This window comes from Abramis brama, assembly GCF_963993115.1.
Source record: "Abramis brama genome assembly, chromosome: 22".
NCBI classification, from domain to species: Eukaryota; Metazoa; Chordata; class Actinopteri; order Cypriniformes; family Leuciscidae; genus Abramis; species Abramis brama.
In genome coordinates this window covers 5,938,759-5,955,420 of record NC_139984.1, presented here as the reverse complement: position 1 = coordinate 5,955,420, position 16,662 = coordinate 5,938,759, and the positions used below count along the sequence as shown (strand labels likewise).

The 16,662-nt window shown below is 38.3% G+C and overlaps 1 protein-coding gene across 1 annotated transcript in view; it reads left to right on the top strand.

Moving 5' to 3' along the window:
- The window catches only part of cc2d2a (coiled-coil and C2 domain containing 2A), a 47,235-nt gene extending 32,253 nt beyond the window's left edge, over positions 1-14,982 (top strand). The window contains exons 25-41 of the mRNA XM_084099451.1: positions 117-208; positions 596-610; positions 2,982-3,149; positions 3,223-3,316; positions 3,958-4,067; positions 5,098-5,194; positions 5,273-5,371; positions 7,244-7,420; positions 7,582-7,596; positions 9,128-9,331; positions 9,423-9,512; positions 10,286-10,399; positions 10,819-10,953; positions 12,468-12,590; positions 12,678-12,736; positions 13,482-13,659; positions 14,220-14,982. Coding sequence (XP_083955577.1) covers positions 117-208; positions 596-610; positions 2,982-3,149; positions 3,223-3,316; positions 3,958-4,067; positions 5,098-5,194; positions 5,273-5,371; positions 7,244-7,420; positions 7,582-7,596; positions 9,128-9,331; positions 9,423-9,512; positions 10,286-10,399; positions 10,819-10,953; positions 12,468-12,590; positions 12,678-12,736; positions 13,482-13,659; positions 14,220-14,408 — 1,959 coding nt within the window. The 3' untranslated portion in view covers positions 14,409-14,982. The remainder of the gene's footprint in view (positions 1-116; positions 209-595; positions 611-2,981; positions 3,150-3,222; positions 3,317-3,957; positions 4,068-5,097; positions 5,195-5,272; positions 5,372-7,243; positions 7,421-7,581; positions 7,597-9,127; positions 9,332-9,422; positions 9,513-10,285; positions 10,400-10,818; positions 10,954-12,467; positions 12,591-12,677; positions 12,737-13,481; positions 13,660-14,219) is intronic.
- The last annotated feature ends 1,680 nt before the right edge of the window (positions 14,983-16,662 follow it).

Genomic DNA, 16,662 nt, shown 5'->3' with positions numbered 1-16,662 from the left:
CAGTGGACAGTAATGCGAGTTGTGTATAGGATAAATGCTGTATGTATGGATTGGTCTGCAAAGGGCCCTTAAAATCAAATTCCCTCTCAAATTCTCTGTTTGTCACTCTGTCTCAGGTTCGGGAGTCAGTCATCAATCGTTCCCTTATAGCGAAGCATCATTTCATCCTGTCCGATGTGGTTTCGGAGGACGAGGTTCCCAGCATCGGGTAAAACATCTCTATTGTTGATCTCATTTACTTCATTAGACTTTAAATAGAGGCGTATGGAGGCATCCTCATCTTTAAGACTCTGCCCACTCCTAGATGTCATATTCAGATATGGTCTGGTACACATACTCTCCCAGTAACAAATGCTGACACTTTCTTTCAAGCTAAATCCAGTTAATGCACTGTAGTTAATTAAATAACTATTGTATTTGATGATGATTATTATATAGAAGCAGTTTATGGTATGTTCATGCCATGGGCAGTGTAGTTTGAGCACGGACTGCAGAGCGCCAGTTTTTATCTATTTTATCTGTATAAAGTGATCTTTATTTGACAGCTCTCGTATTTTATTTCTCCTTTTTTTCTCCTGTATGTTTGTATATTCAGTGGTCCAGGTGCTGGGTATGTTCTGAGGATTTTTCCGTTCTTTTTTCAGTCTTTTGCATTCCTTTATTTTCCTTGTGTTCCTCCCCTCAGATCTGTGTGTTCATGAGATGCCATTTTCTGTAGAATTAGTCAGTGTAAAGTATGTTAGAGGAGTCCAGTCCCACACTGCAGTGTGTGTGTGTGTGTGTGTGTGTGTGTGTGTGTGTGTGTTACTGTGGAAATCACACACTCAGAGAGTGTTTGTGTGTTTGATCTGCTGTATGGTGAGTACTGATAGTGTGTTTAGAGCAACAGTACTAATGTATGTGTGTACTCACCCTCATGTTGTTACAAACCCATATCCTCAAAACACAGCAAAGCAAACACACACCTTTTGAGGTGCAAGTTAAAGGAAAAGACTTAATGCAAAGAGTATATAACTGCACACTCTCTTTAAGTCCCCCTGTGGTTAATCCAGTTTTTAATGTGGTTTATATGTCTATGTGGTGTTTTTAATATGCTTTAAGACAAACTATGTGTAAATTCAAGTCAAGTCAAGTCACCTTTATTTATATAGAGCTTTTAACAATGTGGATTGTTTCAAAGCAGCTTTACAGAGATAATAGGAAATTACCATAACAGACTGTTTAGGCTTTACAACAGCTCTAGGATAAAGTTATTGTCCAGCTAAAGTTAGTTCTGATTGATTGATTCACTTCCGTTGCGAAGACCATTAGTTATGAACTTAGGGGAAAACCCTTAACACGCTCCGGCTGCTCATCCGCGCAAAACAGTGCCTGGTGTCTCGAGAACGCACTCCCTGAAATAGGTTCGAAGGTGCAAATGATTATCCGTTATCTCTACGCAATCCTCAAAAACGCGAACCCGCGAAAACGCAGACGTTTCGCACATGCACATTACGTGTTCAGTCCAAAGGTATGCGCGTTTGAATATATATATATATAATTCATAAGTCGACACCATTGCTGAGTATTTTCTCCTTAAAACTGCAGTGAACCAAAGACAGTCTCAAAAACACGGCTTGAAATCGCTGGTGTTTCTGATGTCACAAACTACGTTGTAACCAATCAGATCAACGTGTGATCGTCAACGAGTGGATTTCTGAGCTGAGTGAGTGGAGGCGGGGCTCATTTGCATATTCATAGAACCACGTATACTAAATGAGGCAAGGGTGTAGAGTTACATTCAAGATATTTTAAGGCATGAAGAACATTTTTTCAAGGAAAAACGTTTAAATATGTAATTTTGGTGATCAAAGATGAGTTTTAAGGGATACAATTATTGACTACAGGGGGACCTTAAAGCTACACTGTGTAATTTTTTTAAGTTGATTCTTAGCAAAAAACTCTTTGTTCTTTCAAAATGATGTGTGCTCATTCATGTGTAATTACTTCCACCAACTAATCAAGTATTCTCGTAAGCGTAGAATCTGCCATTCAGAATACATACGAGCGAGTCGCTCGAATGGCGGCAGCCATGTTGCGCCTCCATCTTGAAAATACATTAGCCAAAGAGGGACATACCTGGAAATTCAAGCTTCGCCTTTCGTGCTTTTACACTCAGTGGCGCCGTGACGAATGCGAGGGGGAGATTACTCGCGACTGCCGGCAGATCTGAAACAATACGGCCACCGTAGGAGTTAAAACGCCCTTGGAATGGGAGGGGCTAGAAAGTAATATTCAGTTGGTAGTCATGAACAATTTCACCGCTAGATGGGAGAAAATCCTACACAGTGTAGCTTTAAGCACATTTTATTATTACCAAAGTTTTGCCACAACAAGTCGCCTTTGTCAAGGTATAATTCCTTGAAAAGGTAGGAATTAGCGTATCGAGGCATCCTCATCTTTAATGCCGAAATGTTGGTAATAATAAAATGTGCTTTAGTGAGTGTGCAGTTATATTCTCTTTGCATTATGTTCCAAACCCATATGACATTCTTTCTTTGTGGAGCACTAAAGGAGAGGTTTAGCTGAATGTTCAAGCTGCTCTTTTCCATATAATGAAATCATACATCGACCAACATTATAAAACGATTAAAGCTTTGTGTGAGGAACAGGCTGGAAGATAATCTTCTCTGCTTAAGCTTTCACAGCCACAGTGATATTCAGAACAACAGCATTATTGGGAGTATGATATTGCTTTTATACAGCAGATCAATAAACAAAATCCTTGCATTTTAGACACAATATTGTCAGTTACTTTGGCTCTGCCAGCTAAAATAATTCTAAAGCAAGTCAGTGCGGAATCAACACACTGTATGTGAGGCTGATGAAGTCCTGTGTCTCAGTGTCTATTGTTCAAGCTGAATGTTAACTGAAATCCCTCACTAATACTGCAGTGTGTTATGGGATATCTCCACACTGACTCTCAGCGGATGCTTTTTCAGGGTGTTGGGCTGGAACCTGTTCAAGCTGGCCGAGCCCAAGCGGCCCCTGAAGCCTCACAGGAAGGAGAGGAAGAAGGTGACCGCTCAAAACCTCTCCGATGGAGACATCAGACTCCTGGTCAACATTATCAGAGGATACGACATCCCTGTCCGCAGACATTATGTCAGGTACCCGTACACCCAGGAAAGTTAACCGATAAGAAGAATGCTTTCTCTCATGTATTGTTTGCTGTATTTTCAGCAAGCCCCCTGTGTCGGCTAAGTCTGGACGATCATTCACAGAGCCATTTGCAGCTCCTGTGTCGTCCCAGGGCAGTGAGTGGCCCTTCGGACAGGTAACAGCATGACGGCATCACTGCACTAATCCTGTACCTTTACTTGTAATTATATTTAAAAGTGCAGTAAACGATTTCTGAGAGACACTGTTTATATTAGAAATCGACACCCAAACAAACACACTCCGCCCCTAAAATAACTATAACTATGTTTCAACAACAACAACATATGTTGACTCCAAAGCCAATGTTACTCGCGTATCGAGCAAAAATAAAGAAACGTCTGAGTCCATTTTCAGTCCTACCCGCTCTCTGAAGTCTCTCCAGCGCTGGAAAGCTTTTCTAATATTAACGCTGGTCCTAAAGCTCTTGCCTGATCGTAAACTTCTTACAAATTTATTCATGACCTTTTTCCTCTTTGGTAATATCTCAGCTATCTCTCTTTCTATAGTCTTTCTACAAATGTCCAGCTTGTTCACTCTCTCTTCCCCCACCCCCCATCATGAGCGGATACGCCTCCTACCGATTGGCTACAAGAGTATCCGTGTTAAACTTTGTTTTTTCTCCTCTTTACACCATAGAAACACCATATTTTTTTCAGCACATACACAGAACAGACATCTAGCAAATAATCCCATTTTCAACAGCTTTTCTCAGAAATCGCTTACTGCAGCTTTAGTGTTGATGTATGTGTGTTTTAGCCTCTGATCAGGCCGTTTGTGGAGGTGTCTTTCCAGCGTTCAGTGCTTCAGACGTCCACCGCCGAGGGTCCAAACCCCTGCTGGAACGAGGAGATTGTTCTGCCGTTCAGGTCAGGCTCTGAGAGCCGGTGTAACATCACATCAGCATGTCACTATAGCTCTGTTCTCAAACCTAGTGAACGGCTTCTGTCTACATAGGCTGCTGTCTTCCTGACTGAAACCAAACCTCAACCGTGGCTCATTTGAAACGCTCTGCATAGTCAGCGGCTCCAAGCAACACACAAATAGCATGTTGCTAAACTAATCACACAATACTCTAATTAGCATAAAAATCCACAGCAACTAGAACAAAATGGGGGTAAAATAGGCCTTTTTTTCTTGATATTCTTCAGTATTGAATTAAACATACATATATTTAAAAAAATAATAATAGCACAAGTATTAAAAAAAAGTGCATCAGTAGTATCTATTATTTTTATATATATATATATATATATATATATTTAAATACATTTACAATAATAATATTTATTATTTCTTTTAACAAAATATAATTTTTATTTAATTTGTATTGATATTCTCCGGTATTGAATGAGTCATAAAAAAAAAAAAAAATACATTAATAATATTTATTATTTCGTTGAACAAAATATATATTTTTATTGATATTCTCCAGTATTGAATGAAGCATAAAGATTAAAAAATACATTAATAATAATTATTATTTCTTTGAACAAATTTTTATTGATATTCTCCAGTACTGAAGCATAAACATAAAAAAAAAGAATATTTATTATTTCTTTGAACAAAATGTATTTTTCTAATTGATATTCCTCAGTATTGAATGAAGCATAAATATATATATATATATTTTTTTTTAGATAAATGTATATTAATAATATTTATTTCTCTTGAAAATTTTCCATTTCTTCTGAGTTCCTTTTTTTCATTGTGTGATGATACAATTTGGCCAAACATGAGGTGTCTTAGAAGGCCCTTCATATTGAGAGTGCACCTATGATGCCTTAAAGTACTGGTTTGGTAGGCAGCTCACTAGGTTTTTAGTCAGAAGTGTTATTTCCTCAGTTTTCACATTGAGCTGAAGTATATTATCATCTTGTTTTCCTCGATCTCACTCAGTGCTCCAAACGGAGACTACAGCTCCACCAGTCTGCAGTCGGTCAGAGACGAGGTCTTCATCAACATCTTCGACGAGGTTCTCTGTGATGTGGTGGAGGTGAGAAACATTCAGACGTGTGTCATGTTAATCTTCATGATGTGATGATGACATGACGGTCGGTCTTCACTCCTTCAGGACGAGAGGGAGAGAGGAAACACCATTCACACCCGTATAGAGAGGCACTGGCTCGGCTCCATCAAGATTCCCTTCAGCACCATCTACCTGCAGTCTCGGGCAAGATGCTACACGCTAATACTTCATCTGTCTCTGTCATTTCATTCAACATTTCTAGTAGAAACGGTCATGTTCAAGGAATGAAATACAAGATTTCATGTATGAATGGAAACCCAAACCCTTTTTGGGTGTGTTCACATGTGGCAGGTTTGGTTAAATGAAATCAAGCTCTGGTGCGATTGCTCTGTTAGTAGTTTAATTGAATGAAGGCCCGTTCACTATAAAGATAACTATATTAGTGTCCACACCAGCGCATGATATTGTTCTGTTTATTCTAAGCGCACACTCCAGTTTTGTCGTCTGCCGCTTCAAAAGCTCTTTAAAGCAGGATGGATTCTGATTGGCTGTCAATGGTTTTATCATTCATCAGCTGAAAAAAAATAATTGTTCTGAAAGTGATTCCAACCATATCGGTTTACTGTGCCGTTATGGTTATAGTCGTGGTGTGGACTACGCTATTCTTTTATATTTAGAACGATTTTTAGAACTATATCTTTACATCAACCGTTTGGGGTCGTGTGATTTTTTTTTAATGTTTTTGAAAGAAATCTTTTATACTCACCAATCAAAACTTCAGTAAAAACAGAAATACTGTGAAATATTATCACAATTAAAAATAACTGTTTTCTATGGAAGCTTGTTTCAGCCATGGAATAAAACAAAAATAAAAATATTTTTTTTCTTCACAATTCCCACTTTTTTCCCATCTCAATTCCAACTTTTTCTCGCAATTCTGACTTTTATCTCACAATTCTCACTTTTTCTTCACAATTCTGCAAATCTGACTTTATTAATTTGCGACTTGATATCACAGAATTGCGAGAAGAAAAGTCAGAATTGTGAGTAAAAAATATTATGAGATAAAAAAAATTGCCTTTTTTATTCTGGCGGAAACAAGCATCCTTAGTTTTCCATTCAATATACTGTAAAATGTAATTTATTCCAGTTATCAAAGCTGAAGCAGTGTCAGCATCATTACTCTTGTCTTCCGTGTCACATGATCCTGCTCAAGGAACATTTCTTATTATCATTAAGCTGAACACAGCTGTGCTGCTTCATTTTTGTGTGGAAACCATGATACAGTTTTTCATTATTTTATGATGAATAGAAAGTTCAGAAAAGAACAGTGTTTATTTGAAACAGAAATCTTTTACAACATTATAAGCATGTTATCAGTTATCGCCCTTGGTGTGAATGTGCCTCAAGAGTAAACCACACACACCCAAAAAGTAGACCGAGATCCACTTCCAAATGCATTCTGGTGCGGTTCGACTGAAATATGAACCCAGCATAGACCAAAGACACCTAAACAAACCAAAAACAGGAGGTGATGTCACAAGATGCGACCCTAAAAAGGTCTGAATGCTCCAGCATGTCTGTTTTTTCTCACTATAGTCATGATGTTTCCCATCACAGTTCAGTACAGGATCAGAATTTCCTCACTGCAGATCTTCATTTGTGTGTGTGTGATAAAGGGATTCCTGACGCTGTTTTGTCTCATTTAACCATTTTATAAGCTCTTCACGAGTTCTCAGCTGATCTACACTCATACAACGAGCGCATTTAGCCCAGAACACAGTGTTGTTTTATATATTCGGTAAGTTCTGTTGCAAAATATACGTCATAAAAGCTGTTCTTTATTTTATATCTTTAGGTTCGGTGTTCAGAATGACAGTGAACACTAAGCAAACCAGGACTAAATGTATCATTTTCTTTTTTTTAGTCCGCACCAAAATAGCAAAGAGAACCGAACTACAAGTGTGAACACACCCTTTAAATCTGATTGGCTATTTTATTTCAGTAAAGCTGAAAATATCCAGGTTTGATTGATCGTGATCTTTGTTTAGTTGAATTTGTACGTTGTGTGTTTAGATTGACGGGACGTTTAAGGTGTCCACTCCTCCAGTGCTGCTGGGATACAGTAAGGAGCGAAGTTTGGGCAGTGAAGGGGGATACGACACCATCCGCAGCCAGAGCGAAGGCACCTTCCTCAGCCTCTTCATCACCATTGAACCCCAGCTGGTGCCTGGAGACACCATCAGAGAGAAGGTACAGGAGCCTGTGTGATGATGCAAATGAGCTCATGCATTTTAATCCTCATCTTCTTTACCAAAACGGCTTTTAGGAGTAAAGGAAGATTTTTATCATTTTTTTCAGTATTGTTTTCTCTCTCTCTCTGTTCTTTCTTGTCTTTGGACTGCTTTTAATAGATGAAGGAAATAAAGGTAACAGATTTGGAGTCTGATATCCCAGATATCCTAGTTTTATTAAGGAATATTCTGGGATCAGCACAAGTTCAGCAATGCTGTTGATTACCACAGGAAATATTTTCGAATTATCCCTCAATTACAATAAAATACACACTTTTCTTGGAGTATGACCAACATATTTTAACATTTTCTGTTAAGATGAGATCAGTGTTGTAACATTTATTAGTAGCCTTGTCTCTGTAAAGTTATAATGCCAGTGAACTGGGAGATTTTCACATGAAATGCACATGTCAGAAAGAGACAGGATCCACCCACAGGAAGCCAGAGCTGTAGCCCGCCTCTAAAAGGACCATTTAGAAACTTCACAGCTCATATAAAACACATTTGAAGTGGATAAATTAATAGAAGTGCTTTAACAAACACACAAGCCGCACATTTCTATTTGAAACATTTCAGAATGTCTTGCCCCATAGACTTTGATTGTATGTAAGTGCATTACACGATTTGTGTTTGTTTTCACTAATGGAGAGATCAGTTGTCGTGATCGACAGCATCTGTGAGCATCATAGAGCTTTACTTGCATCACTTGTAGCTTTACCCAGAACATCCCTGTGAGTGTTGTGTGTTTAGTGGAGCTCTGTTTAGATCAGTAAGAGTAGTATCTCTCCATGTCAGATTTACTTGTTTATACGCTACCATTCAGACGTTTGGGGTCAGTTAGATTTTTCTTTCTTCTTAAGAAATTAATAGTTTAATTCAGCAGGGATGCCATATAGTGATATTAAACATGCTTATAATGTTGTAAAAGATTTCTGTTTCAAATAAACACTGTTCTTTTCTGAACTTTCTATTCATCATAAAATAATGAAAAACTGTATCATGGTTTCCACACAAAAATGAAGCAGCACAGCTGTTTTCAGCTTAATGATAATAAGAAATGTTCCTTGAGCAGGATCATGTGACACGGAAGACAAGAGTAATGATGCTGACACTGCTTCAGCTTTGATCACTGGAATAAATTATATTTTACAGTATATTGAATGGAAAACTAAGGATGCTTGTTTCCGCCAGAATAAAAAAGGCAATTTTTTTTATTTCATAATATTTTTTACTCACAATTCTGACTTTTCTTCTCGCAATTGTGTGATATCAAGTCGCAAATTAATAAAGTCAGATTTGCGGAATTGTGAAGAAAAAGTGAGAATTGTGAGGGGAAAAAAGTGGGAATTGTGAAGAAAAAAGTCAGAATTGTGAGATAAAAAAAAGATTTTTTTTTATTTTTTATTCCATGGCTGAAACAAGCTTCCATAGAAAACATTTATTTTTAATTGTGATAATATTTCACAGTATTTCTGTTTTTACTGAAGTTTTGATTGGTGAGTATAAAAGATTTCTTTCAAAAACATAAAAAAATCACACGACCCCAAACGGTAGTGGATGTACTGTATCTAAGATTAGCAATGTCTAAAATTAACATTTTGCTCAAATGAATTAATATAAGAGAAAGCACTGTGCTAAATGACCTCTGACCTTTCCCTCCTCTCAGTTTGACACTCAGGAAGTTGAGCGTTTGCTGATAGCGAGTGAAGTCTTTGAGAAGGAGGCAAGCCGGCATTTCCCCGACCGGCCCTGTCTCTCCACCGTCATCGACATCAACGGCAAAACCGTGTTCGCCACACGCTTCATACGACCTCTGAACCCCCCGCAGGAGCTGCTGGACGCCTTCCCCAACAGCCCTCAGGAGACCGCGGTCCGTACACACACACACACACACACACACGTTCTGTGGCACTCCTTCTCTGGTGTCTTTCTGCTCATCCTCCCGTTCTGTCTCTCCTCAGGAGTTAGTTGCGCGATACGTGTCGCTCGTTCCCTCTCTTCCAGACAGCGTGTCGTTCGCAGGAGTCTGTGACTTATGGAGCACGTGCGACGTGAGGCGTTTCTCTCATCACTTGCTTCTGTTCTTTGAGTTTGTGTTATATATATATATACAGTCAAACCAAAATGTATTCAGACACCTTCAACATTTCTCACATTATCACAGTTTATTCGCTGTAGTTTAGAACAGTGGTTCCCAAACCTGTCCTGCCGGCTCACATGGGTTAATGAACTGATGAGTTGAATCAGGTGTGTTTGATTAGGGAGACAAAGAAAATGTGCAGTGTTGGGGTGCCGGCAGGACAGGTTTGGGAACCACTGGTTTAGAAAATGGTAATAAAACATGACAAGCACTCCGAGTGATCAGATCAGCTGATATTTCACTGGTTTTGTCCGTCCTTCTGTTAGACTGTCTCACAGATGAGTTATGTTGAATAGCTGTTAAATTTAACTACACAGTTAGATAATACCAGTTTAGCTCAAACGATTACCAAGCAATGCTTCATTTGTTCAGTCTGTGGTGTAAAAAGGTCACATTAGCAATTAAAGAAAAAACACTTCAGCAAAACATGGTCTGGTCAAAGTGTCTGAATCATATTTGGTCCTAAATTTTTATAAATGTTACTGGTAGAATTATATAATTATATAATATGTCACAGTTTACTTTATTTTGCCATCCTCATTTACATACATAAACTATAGTGCCCTGTACCCACTACTAGTAATAATATATATTAGTAAAACAATTCTTAAAGATTATATATTTTTTTAATTTGACTATATATATATATATATGTGCCCAATGTTTAATTTGTGCTGTTTTTAGCAATTCCTAACGCTGCTAGCTGGCGATGAGGAGGAGCATGCTGTTCTGCTCTGTAACTACTTCCTGTCAATGGGGAAACGGGCTTGGCTGATCATAGGATCCGCCATTCCTGAGGTGAGTCTCAGTCACAGGCTTCCAAGCTAATCGTGTTCGGCTAATTCACACGGGTCGAGTCCAGTCATTTCAATAGGAATCCACGCAATGAGAAATGTCACGTGACGATGAAAGATTTCGCATCAGATTCAAGTTGGTCACGCGAATTCGCCACACTTGACCAACAGAAAGCTTGGTTTGAACCACAGTGACTGGTGTGTGAGCTGTGCTTCTTATGATATGTCGCTACATATTGACAGAAGACAGGGACCATTTTTTGCAAAATGACCCACTTGCTATGCTAATGTGACCGCATCTGAAAGAATTGGTGGACAATCACATCTTTCTCATCTCTGTGTTAGAGAGACTGACAACATGCATCAGTGGAAATCAGTGGAGATGACATGTGTTTTTGTTTGACGCCTGTGTCATTGTTTCAGGGCCCTACGGCGTACGTTTTGACGTATGAGCAGAACCGCTATCTGATCTGGAATCCCAGCACCGGGCAGCACTACGGACAGTACGACATATTCTGCCCCCTACAGGCCATCGGCTGCCTGATCAACTCAGACAACGTTAGGATCACCACATAACACTCACATAACTCACCTAATCTGTGCTAAAATACATATTACAATCCATTTAAAATGCACTGCTGTTCAAAAGTTTGGAATAATTAAGATTTTGTATTGTTTTTAAAAGTCTCTTCTGCTCACCAAGACTGCAGTTATATTATTAAAAATGCAGTAAAACAGTAATATTGTGAAATATTATTATCATTTAAAATAACATTAGTATTTGCAGTATTGCAGCATCATTACTCCAGTCTTCAGTGTCACATGATCCTTCAGAAATCATTCTGATATGATGATTTAATGCTTAAGATACATTTAGTATTATTATTATCAATGTTGAAAACAGAATTTCAAAATGAATCAAATGTGCAATTATCAACAATAATATAGTGGTGAATAAATCAAAATGCATTTAATATTAATATAATATAATAGTGTATAAAACAGTAAAAAATTGCTCAAAAGTTAGAAAATTCCTGTTAATTTGTACATATCTGCCATCAGACAGTCTGACGTCGTTGCTACAGGTTTGCGTCTTGCTTCAGACTTGACTGACATGCATTCTGACATAGCGAGCTCGCTAACCATTCACCCTTTTTCTGTTCACAGTAAATTAAAATACAAGGAGCAAAATACAAGGTTTATGTCAGTAGTTGCATATTCATAACAGTGACAACAGCTTATTTAGAAAAGAAATCGATCATGTGTCAATTCAGTTCAAATCCACATATTCAAAAAATGTACATAATTCGTCAATACCTGTTTGTCATGTATAATACATCAATAATACATCAACTCTAATTTCATTTGATGATGTGAAGTGTAGTGGTCATTGCCCGGTCTTATTTATAAATCGGTTGAAACTATATAGTAGCCACTGTCTGTTTTCAGAAAAAAAAGATGCATATCGTTCTTTACATTCCGAATAGAGAGAAACATTTGCATTTGTGGAGCGATCTGGCTCTGACACTACAACTACAAACAAAGCACTCCACAAAACCATGTGTCATTAATAGTCAGAAGTGGTCAATTAACTCTTATTTGTGTAGGTTGTGGAAGCTGTGATACACTACCATTCAAATGTTTGGGGTAAGATTCATTTAAAAAAAAAAAATAATAATAATTATTCAGCAGGGACACATTCAATTGATTAAAAGTGACAGTAAAGGCTTTAATAATGTCACAAATAAATGTTGTTTCAATGTTTCCACAACTGTTTTCAACATTGATGATAATCAGAAATGATCACAGGAATAAATGACACTTTAAAATATATACACAACAGTTTTTTTTAAATTGTAATAATATTTCTCAATATTTTATTTTTGATCAAATAAATGCAGCCTTGGTGAGCAGAAGAGACTCAAAAACAAAAACAAAATATTTAAAAACTTTTGACCTGTTTGTACAAAAATGCAAAAATTTCTGTCTAAGCTGCACTGAAGTTGATTCCAGCGGTGTGATGTGGTCAAATAGTGTATGATTATTCGTATATTTGTGTCCGTGTGTCTCAGGTGTGGTTTAATATCCAGCCGTACGCTGCACCCGTGAGAATGAGTTTTGATGTCTCTAAGCCAAAGCTCTGGAAACCGTTTTTCTCGCGATCGTTCCCTGACCCCGGCCTCTCTAGTGTGCAGGTGAGGACGGCTCCACCAATCACAGGCCTCCATTAAACAGGGTCACACATTGTGTTGTCAGAATTGATTTTGAGTGATGTTTTTCAGCCGGAGGCACTAGTGTACAGACACACGGACAAAGCAGCTGCCATGGAGTTACAAGACAGGTTAGTTGTAAAAGTCTTGTTTAGACACGCACCAGTTCAGGGGTGTGAACACTTATGCAGTTTTTTTATCTCTTTTCTCTGAAATATGTCACTTTGGTAGTCAGTGGCATTGTAATTTTTACATTAAACGTGCTAAAGGTCTGATATGATTTATCTTTATTTCATGTTTTTTTAGGGATGCACGATATATCGGCCACCGTATCAGTATCGGCCGATATGTATTTATTTTTAATGTTATCGTTATCGGCCTGATAAGAAAATTTGGCATATAAAGCCGATAAATAATGTATTATTTCCTTCAGCTGAGACACTTCAGATGCGCACTGTTCAACATGATGGTTTTGAATTGCTTGAAATATGATTGGAATCACTTTGAAAAAGAAAATACAGTTAATGCAACACAAGTCTGTCATATCGGCTACATAAAAAACATCCTTATAATTGTGTGCTTGGGACAAGGATTTTAATGGTGAGACTTTTGTTTTTGTAATCAGGCTCTCAAAAATTATATAAAAATTTGGATTTCGATTTATCGGCCAATATATCGGTTATCATCTTTCAAATATAACGAATTATCGGTATCGGCCAAAATTTTCAAATCAGTGCATCCCTAATTTATTTACATCACAATAATCAGCTGTTTTAACAGGGGTGTGTAGACTTCTCATATCCACTGTAGGTACACATATTCTAAGGCATGTTATGAAATGATATTCATGCAGTAATCATCTGTGCTGTGATGTAGGATAGAGAAGGTTTTGAGGGAGAAGATCATGGACTGGCGTCCCCGTCGCCCCACTCGCTGGAACCGCTACTGCATCTCTACGCTACGCCAGTTCCTGCCAAAATTAGAGCTGAGCGGAGGACGAGAGGTGGCTGAGGAACATCGCCTCGAGCTGCAAAGCCTTCTGGGAGAATACAGGGTGAGTGCTCTGCTAGAAATTACGCTGTTAAATGTTCCCTGGTTTTGTTGTCTGGACTTTTATTTTGAAGTGTATTTTCTGTTCCCATCGTTCCCAGTGTTCACGTCCTCTGTTTAGTTCCTGGTATACTTTTTTTCTATAGTTACCCTTGTTTGTTGTTGCCATAGTGATTGATTACCCTCACCTGTTGTTAGTTAGCCTCTCGTTATCCTGCGTATTTGTTTCCCTTGTTCAGTGTCTGATGTTGTTGTCCTTTGTGAATGTATTGTGTGCTTCGTTATCAGTTGTTTTTGCCTGACTTTCCCTGTTTTTGGATTTACTCTGTGTTTGTCTACTTCTCCCTGTCCCGTGCATGGATTTACTCTTGTTTTGTTTGCGTAAATAAATGCTTATGTTGCAATCCTGATCTCCGTCTCTCCGAAACACTCCGCATTACAAATAGCGTGACATGCAGCCCAATTGCTAGCTCATTTAGCTAACACTGTTCTCAGATCAGTATAAGGGCCAGGCGTGCTCATTGAGATGATATTTAATCATACATATTAATTGTTCTGTTTCAGATATCTGGGTTTCCCCTGCACCTTCCTTTCTCGGAGATTCGGCCAATCATTGAAGCCGTTCACAGCACAGGGGTTCATAAGGCCGAAGCACCAAACGTCGAGTTTGCCCTGGCGGTCCACGTGCACCCGTACCCCGGTAACGTGCTCTCCGTTTGGGTCTACATCGCCTCCCTGCTCAGTGCACACTAGATCTCAGCAGAGCAATAATATAAAGACTTCTAGATATGCTGTATATGAAATCAATGTCATACATTTTTGATTTTGTAGTGCTCCTGTGCCTGCCAGTGTGTTTTAACACTACGTCTATTAATACTAGTTCTCTTATTTATTTTTTAAAGTAACTCAGTCTATGATGTTATTTATATGTGATTTAACTTTCTGTATGTTTTTCGTGCTTGTACTGAACCGATTTGTATGAAATAATTTTAGACCATTTTTATTACACTAGATTGCTAAGTTTGTACTTTTTTTTCCCTAGTATCGTTCTTTTAGGGTGAATCTCACAAAACCCACCAAGAACATGTCTAGGTCATATTGCACTTTCATATTTTCTTTTGATAATGAGGTAAAATATCACCTGAATATGTTCTTTACAGTTGAATGCTTTATTCCTTTATAGATATTTTTATATTTTAACTGTACTGGTTCAAGCTGAGGTAAGCACACTACTGAACTGAATCAGTTGATTGTTGATTTCGAAGTGTCGAAATAGTACATTATGCAATATTTGTGCTACAGAATAAAACGGTGCAGATGTTTTTAACTGTTCTCTGCTTTGCATGTGAAATTGTAAATCTTTCGAGAGACTCTTTCGTACAGAGAGATGTTATCACTGTGTGTGACTGATGTATTTGTCTGCCTCAGAGAGACAGAAACGGATCTATCAGATCTGTCAGCTGTTATCAGCTGTGTTTGGTTGGAACTTGTTGGGTCTTGCAGGTGTTTTTTGGTTATTAGTATCAGTGTGTTTATTTCACTCTTTACCTGCACACTTCATAGATACTGTGTGTTTGGCTCCTCTTTTTCCGAGGATCAAAATCTTGCTTTTTCAAATATTACCTTTATTATTGGTGTGTTTTATAGCTGTTTGTGAATGTAAAACGTCTGCAAAGTTTTAAATATCAAAGTCCACAACAAATAGTTTTTGTCTCCTAACAGAAAAAAATAAATAAAAATTCTGAACTGGTGAGACCAATCACAACAGACTGATCCATCTGACCAATCAGAGCAGAGTAGACCGATCACAACAGACTGATCCATCTGACCAATCAGAGCAGAGTAGACCGATCACAACAGACTGATCCATCTGACCAATCAGAGCAGAGTAGACCAATCACAACAGACTGATCCATCTGACCAATCAGAGCAGAGTAGACCGATCACAACAGACTGATCCATCTGACCAATCAGAGCAGAGTAGACCAATCACAACAGACTGATCCATCTGACCAATCAGAGCACAGTAGACCAATCACAACAGACTGATCCATCTGACCAATCAGAGCAGAGTAGACCAATCACAACAGACTGATCCATCTGACCAATCAGAGCATAGTAGACCAATCACAACAGACTGATCCATCTGACCAATCAGAGCACAGTAGACCAATCACAACAGACTGGGCCGGCTGACCAATCAGAGCAGAGTAGGTTCATGGAAAGGCGGGGTTTAGAGAGACAGAATCTTCGAACAAACCATTTTCAAACACTGTGAGAAAGGGAGTGATGCATGTAGATCTGTCATGGGAGACCTACCAAACAAAACTGGAAGCTTTTAAAATAGCGTAATAGGAAACTTTGGTGAAACATGACTCTTGAATGAAATGATTGAGATCAGACAGAAATGACAGATCTGCAGAGCTGTAGGTGCTACACACAGTCTGAAACAACATTTTATGTTTTATTCCGGTGTTTAGGAATAAATGTGTCTTTCCTGCTTCCTCTTTATTACCTCAGCGAGTAATATTTAGGTATTCATGTGTCTGACCTCAAGAACGTTTTGGAAATTCAGAACAAGTTGTTTTTTGTCCTGAGGAGGATATTTTGAGAAAGTTGCAGTTGTTTTCTCTTTACTCTCAGAAGATCAAGGAATCGTATGATTCTTCATGACAAGTGCTCTTTAAAGACGTGACCTGCACTGGAATGCTTTCAGATCAGAACTGAGCTCTGTAGAGATGCTCTAAATCCCCCCTTTCTCTCGCCCCGCTTTTCTGTATTAAACTCAGACAGCACAGAAAAAAACATTGGTACAAACTCTGAAAGCACAACAACATGCAAAAATAGCCAGAAAAGAAACCACTAGGGATATCAAGCATTGCTCTGAGATTATTACTAGGTTAAAGTAAATAATGTAATCACCACTAGATGGCTCCTCTTCATCATATGAGTTCAATTTATCCGCTCAAATCTGTTGTTTACCATGCTAAAGGACATGACCGCAGAT